This window comes from Crocuta crocuta, unplaced genomic scaffold (assembly GCF_008692635.1).
Source record: "Crocuta crocuta isolate KB4526 unplaced genomic scaffold, BGI_CrCroc_1.0 scaffold69, whole genome shotgun sequence".
NCBI lineage: Eukaryota > Metazoa > Chordata > Mammalia > Carnivora > Hyaenidae > Crocuta > Crocuta crocuta.
This window is the reverse complement of record NW_027551576.1, coordinates 1,405,280-1,410,050: the sequence shown is the minus strand read 5'-3', so window position 1 is coordinate 1,410,050 and position 4,771 is coordinate 1,405,280. Positions and strand designations below refer to the sequence as shown.

The following is a 4,771-nucleotide window of genomic DNA, read 5'->3' as shown; positions in this document are numbered from 1 at the left end:
TTCACTTCTTTTTCTTTATGCAAAGTTTTTTCAGTGGTTGCATGATAGGTCCTTTGGGATGTAGCCATTTCTTTCCTGGACCTTCACCCCACCCTGGCCCCCTGCCCACTCTTGATCCACTTACAGGAGGCTGTCAGCCAGGTGCACTGTGACGTGCCTCCCACCCAAAACTCTCTCCATAGTGTCCGAGATCCCATCAGAAGATGGGAGGGGTGCATTTCTTGAACACTTCGGGTCTTCCAGACCCAAGGCCTAAATCAAACAACAGCAGAAAATCCCCAGGTCCTTTCCAAGTTCCAAAGCAAGTTCTCCTGATTATGATGTAGAGATCCTACTCACCCAAGTAGAGAGAAGGGGCTCCCAAGCCCCGGGCATCAGCCATCACCCCCTCCAGCAAACACAAGACATTTGAGGCTGCTCTGGGACCTTCTCAGCCCCCGAAGTCTGTTTTGTAATGCCTGTGGTGCTCTCCCTCCGGACCTTTCCTCTTGGGGGTCGCCACACTTTGCTAACTCTTGTGTGCACANGGAGCTCTGGGGCAATGGGGGCTGGGAAGTGACTGTGCTCTTATTGTACACTCTTTATTTTCTCTGTATCTCTGGCTTGTGCTCTTTGTAACTAATGGGATTTGTCTGCCTTTTCAACACTATACTGAGCAATAACAATAAATGCACACGTGGAAACGCAGACACGGTACACATCACAAGGCCTTTTTCCGCAGGGTCCTCGCCCTCTGTGGATTTGACTCGGGAAAACTGAGTCTCTGGGAGGGAAAGGCGCTTTGCCCCAGGGTGCGTGGCTCAGTGGGCGTCTGTCTCCTTCCACCAGGTCAACCTTTTCAAANAGAATGACTCAGGAGGAGGAGGAGGAAGAGATTTGGGGACAGAGGGTCTGGGAGGTAGGGGCACAAATGGGGGAAAGATAAGAAGGGCCTGATTTGGGGTCCAGAATCAACTGGAGGGAGGTGATGGGAGCTATGGACAAAGGATGTAGGTGGGATCCCTTACTGGGGAGGGGGAGGCAGAGGGGAGCCTGGCACCCTAAGAATCTGAACTTTGCAAACCACTGCTGAGCAATAGCAGAAAACAAGAATGTGCCCAGACCAAGAGATAGTCTCAATGTTGGTTCAAAGCTTGAGGGCTGCACATGTGCACCTCCCCCCACCAACACACACACACACCCACACGCACGCACGCACGCTAAAGGCCAGCCCTTCTGAGGGAGAACTGACCTCCAGACCAAGCACGATGAGCCCATCCAGCTTCCAAACAGTTTCACATCCCAGAGACCATTTACTCCCAACATCAACCTTCGGCATAGGTATTATAATCCCCACTTAGCAGACGAGAAGACAGCAGCTCAGGAGAGGTGAAGGGTACGCCCACCTAGGAAGGAGAAGATACACGAGTGATCCTAACGGTCGCGATGCCAGAACTGGCCCTCGAAACTTCTGTATTACAGTCCCACCAGCAAATACCTTAATGAATAAGATACAATTGCATCGTCTCTCCCAAATCCCCAGTCTCTCCAACTTCAATGCCTACTCGGGGGGAATCCTTTAACAACTATATTATTTGTATTATATCAAAAATATCATTGTCCCCATTTTCCACTCGAGAAAAGCAAGGCTCAGAGAGAGGTAACGCACCCAGAGAATCAGGGTGCAGCTACAGATTAAAGGCCAGGGCTTGGCCCTTGAAGAACAGGACACCCAAGAACCCTGGCCCCTTTGAGCCCCTGCTCCACTTTAAGCGCCACCGCCAACATCCCTGCAATATTCTCCCATTAGGGGGAAATAATCTTGAATCTCGGGTGGGGGTGGAAGGGTGGGCTACCGCCTGGACGCCCAGCACTTAACTCTTGAACACCCCACAACCTTGGCCCCAGCTCCGAAGTTCCCCTATGCTCTAGGTCCGTCACGCTCTCTGAGCCCTAACATCTTCCCTCCAGTAGTGACCATCACCATCTAGAACTCTTCCGTCTAGTGTCAAGACAGAAACTGAGGGATTGTGACTTAAACAAGGGGTGCCTAGACTCTACCCTACGTCACTGGACTCATTAACGCCGTGAGGGGTCCTGGGCTGCCAGACCACGTGCGGCTGAGGGGAGCTTCCGGGCTCTGTCCAGCAGTACGGCATTCTCATTGTGCTTGGAGGAAGCCCAGGACCTAGGGGTTGGGGACACCGGGGTTTAGGTTCTGGGTGCTGGCTTCAAGNTCCTCCGCCTGGGGTATCCACCTGACAGACCAGACTCACAGGATCCCAGGACTGTGGGGGAGGGGCAGCTCGGAGGCGTTGGCTCGCTCCCACGGCTTGGAAAAGGCAGGGTGAGAGGGCTCAGCCTCTGGGAACTGGCATTCCCTGCCCTTCTCGGCCTCTGATCCCAACTTTGGGTCCTCAGGAGGGACGAACAAGAAAGCACTAGGACCAGTCTACCCACCGCCCTAAAAATGACTCATCCTACAAGGTTCACCCTAAGGCCGGTTGCACCCACACCCGCAGGGAGGGAGGTGAAGCTGTGGTTATGAATCCTTCCTTTCGTGTACGGATCCCAGCAAAAGGGAAGGGCGCGTCCGGAGAGAAGACCAGCTACAGCTACGGATTCCATAAGCCCCGGGTAGGAGCCTGGCCTCGGAAGCGAGAGCCCCACCCCCTTTGGTCTCGACGCTCTGCACGCAGAAGGGGCGGGGCCTTCGGTGGGCGGGGCACCGCCCGGGAAAGGCACGGACCTTTCGTGCGAGCGGAGCGTGTTGCTACCCGGAGGCTCTGGCGCCGCGGTCCGACCGCCGGCCAGCCCGGCGCCGGAAGTGAGCTGTTCGGGGGCGCCGCCGGGAGCTGCCACGTCCGAGACCGGGAGCTGCCCACCGTCGCAGCCATGGTGAGTGTGGGGTCCGGGGACGCGGCCCTCCCGGGTTCCACGACTGTGCGGACGTTCAAGCCCCAGACCGGGGCCCCTCAGCTCCCCCTCCCCGCTTCGAGGTTTGCGGGGCTCTGGTCTTGTCCCTCGGAACCTGTCGGAGGGGGAGGCCAGAGGGAGGCCTTAGAACCTCTTAGAACTCTGCGGACCGCCTTGCTGCCGCGTCTCTTGCTTTTTTTTTTTTTTTCCTCCTCTCCCTCTTCCCCCAACAATTGAAAACAAAACCCAGAACACCGTAGGTGCTACTGTATATCCCGAACCCTTAGCAGGTTCCAAGCGTTGTCCATGATCTCCGCCTGCTAACAGCCCTGCAGAATAGGTGCTGTTATTATTGACACGTTACACGTGAGGGAGCTTGTGGTTCGGAGAGGTGAAGCCCCTTACACAGCTGCTAAGTGGCAGAGCTGAGATTCGAACCCTCTTAGCCAGTCCTTTCCACCGCCTATCACCTCTCCTTGCAGAGATGTATGGGGAACAGTTGCTCGGCGTAGGGCCCGCAGGTATGATGGGCACTTCCAAGAAACTCATGTGAGGATGAGCCTTCAAATGACCCTCCGGGGTTGGGGCTCAGTTGTTTAAATCTCTGGGATCCAGCGTACAGTCGTTCCACATTTATTCTTTGAGTGAATGACTGAATGGTAACTAATGAATAAAATCATGTCGCTGGAGCCAGGCGGGGGGGTTGGAGGGGGGAGATTCGGAGTAAACGAGTGCTCTCAGGAAATTTGGGTGTGCCTGGGTTTTTTGAGGAAACCTGGATGAACCAGAAGTGAGGACACTGGGTTTAGTTCTTGCTCTGCAGGGTTTGAAATTACCCGTCTCTTTTGGCCCCTGATTGTTCAGCCGCTGAGTAGAATCTCTCACGCTCTGATATTCGGCGCTCTGTAAATGAAATTTTAACTCCCCAGCCGATTCTGAAGGACTGAATTGTTTTAAGGGCTGTCTCTTACTACTTAACAAGGACCAGACAACGTGAGGTGCTCGGGAGGAAGGACTTTTTTGGAAAAGAGCTTGAAAAGAAAAGAGGGAACGCTTGTTAAGAAGTGCGGTTCCCACCAGTCCTGGCTGGTGGATGAGGATGGTTAAAAATTAATGCTGGTTTTCCCTAAGGCCCTTTGGTGACCTAGGCGCAAAACTAACCAGTAAACTGTGTTCCTGACTTTGCTTAGCCCTCAGCCACTGATTTAGGGAAGTCAGGGTAACAACTACTTTATATTGTAGATAGGCAGGCTGGTGGAGTGGAGAGCTTTGCGAGCTGGGAATTAACAGGTGGGGCTCTTTTTCCAGCCCCCCCTTCCCCCCCTTGAACGAGCTCTTTGACTTTGGCTAGTGCTCCCTCTTGTGGGTTTCTTCGTCGTCTTAGTTATCAGGTGGCTCCAATTCATTCTGCCCTTTGTCCTTCCCGGGGCATCTGTGAGAGTACTTTGTAACCTAGACAGCTTGGCAGGAGGAAGAGACTTTGTCTTCAGTACTTGCCTTTGCAGACCTTGGAGGTCTGCTTGTTAGGGAGTCTAGAATCTGATGAAAAAACCGGTGCGTCCTTGGCAATGTACTGCTTCCTTTTGAACTGCTTTGCAACTGCCCTCTTCCAGTGTCCACCTTTCCGAAAATTCAAGTCAGACTTCATGCCTGCAGGGCTTGTACCGGAAAAAAATGAAATGGGAGAGGTGATAAGAAATACCAGTTTCAGGTGCCCCGGCAGCTGAAGTTGGTGAAGCATCCAACTCTTGGTTGCCGCTCAGAGTCAGGATCTCACAGTCATAAGATCGAGCCCCAAGTCAGGCTGCAGTCTGGGCTTGGAGCCTGTTTGGGATCCTCTCCCCCTCTCTCCCCCTCTCTCCCCCTCTCTCCCCCT

The 4,771-nt window shown here is 53.8% G+C and overlaps 1 protein-coding gene and 1 long non-coding RNA gene across 2 annotated transcripts in view; one reads left to right on the top strand and one right to left on the bottom strand.

Annotated features, from left to right (window-relative positions):
* Positions 1-6: 6 nt before the first annotated feature.
* Positions 7-1,969, bottom strand: LOC144221113 (uncharacterized). Its single transcript, XR_013331964.1, has 3 exons — positions 1,859-1,969; positions 1,232-1,385; positions 7-252 (listed from the first exon to the last, which is right to left on the bottom strand). It is a non-coding gene; the product is annotated as an uncharacterized LOC144221113 (long non-coding RNA).
* Positions 1,970-2,508: 539 nt separating this feature from the next.
* SEC13 (SEC13 homolog, nuclear pore and COPII component) overlaps positions 2,509-4,771 on the top strand; it is a 34,993-nt gene continuing 32,730 nt past the window's right edge. The window contains exon 1 of the mRNA XM_077751483.1: positions 2,509-2,877. Coding sequence (XP_077607609.1) covers positions 2,524-2,877 — 354 coding nt within the window. The 5' untranslated portion in view covers positions 2,509-2,523. The remainder of the gene's footprint in view (positions 2,878-4,771) is intronic.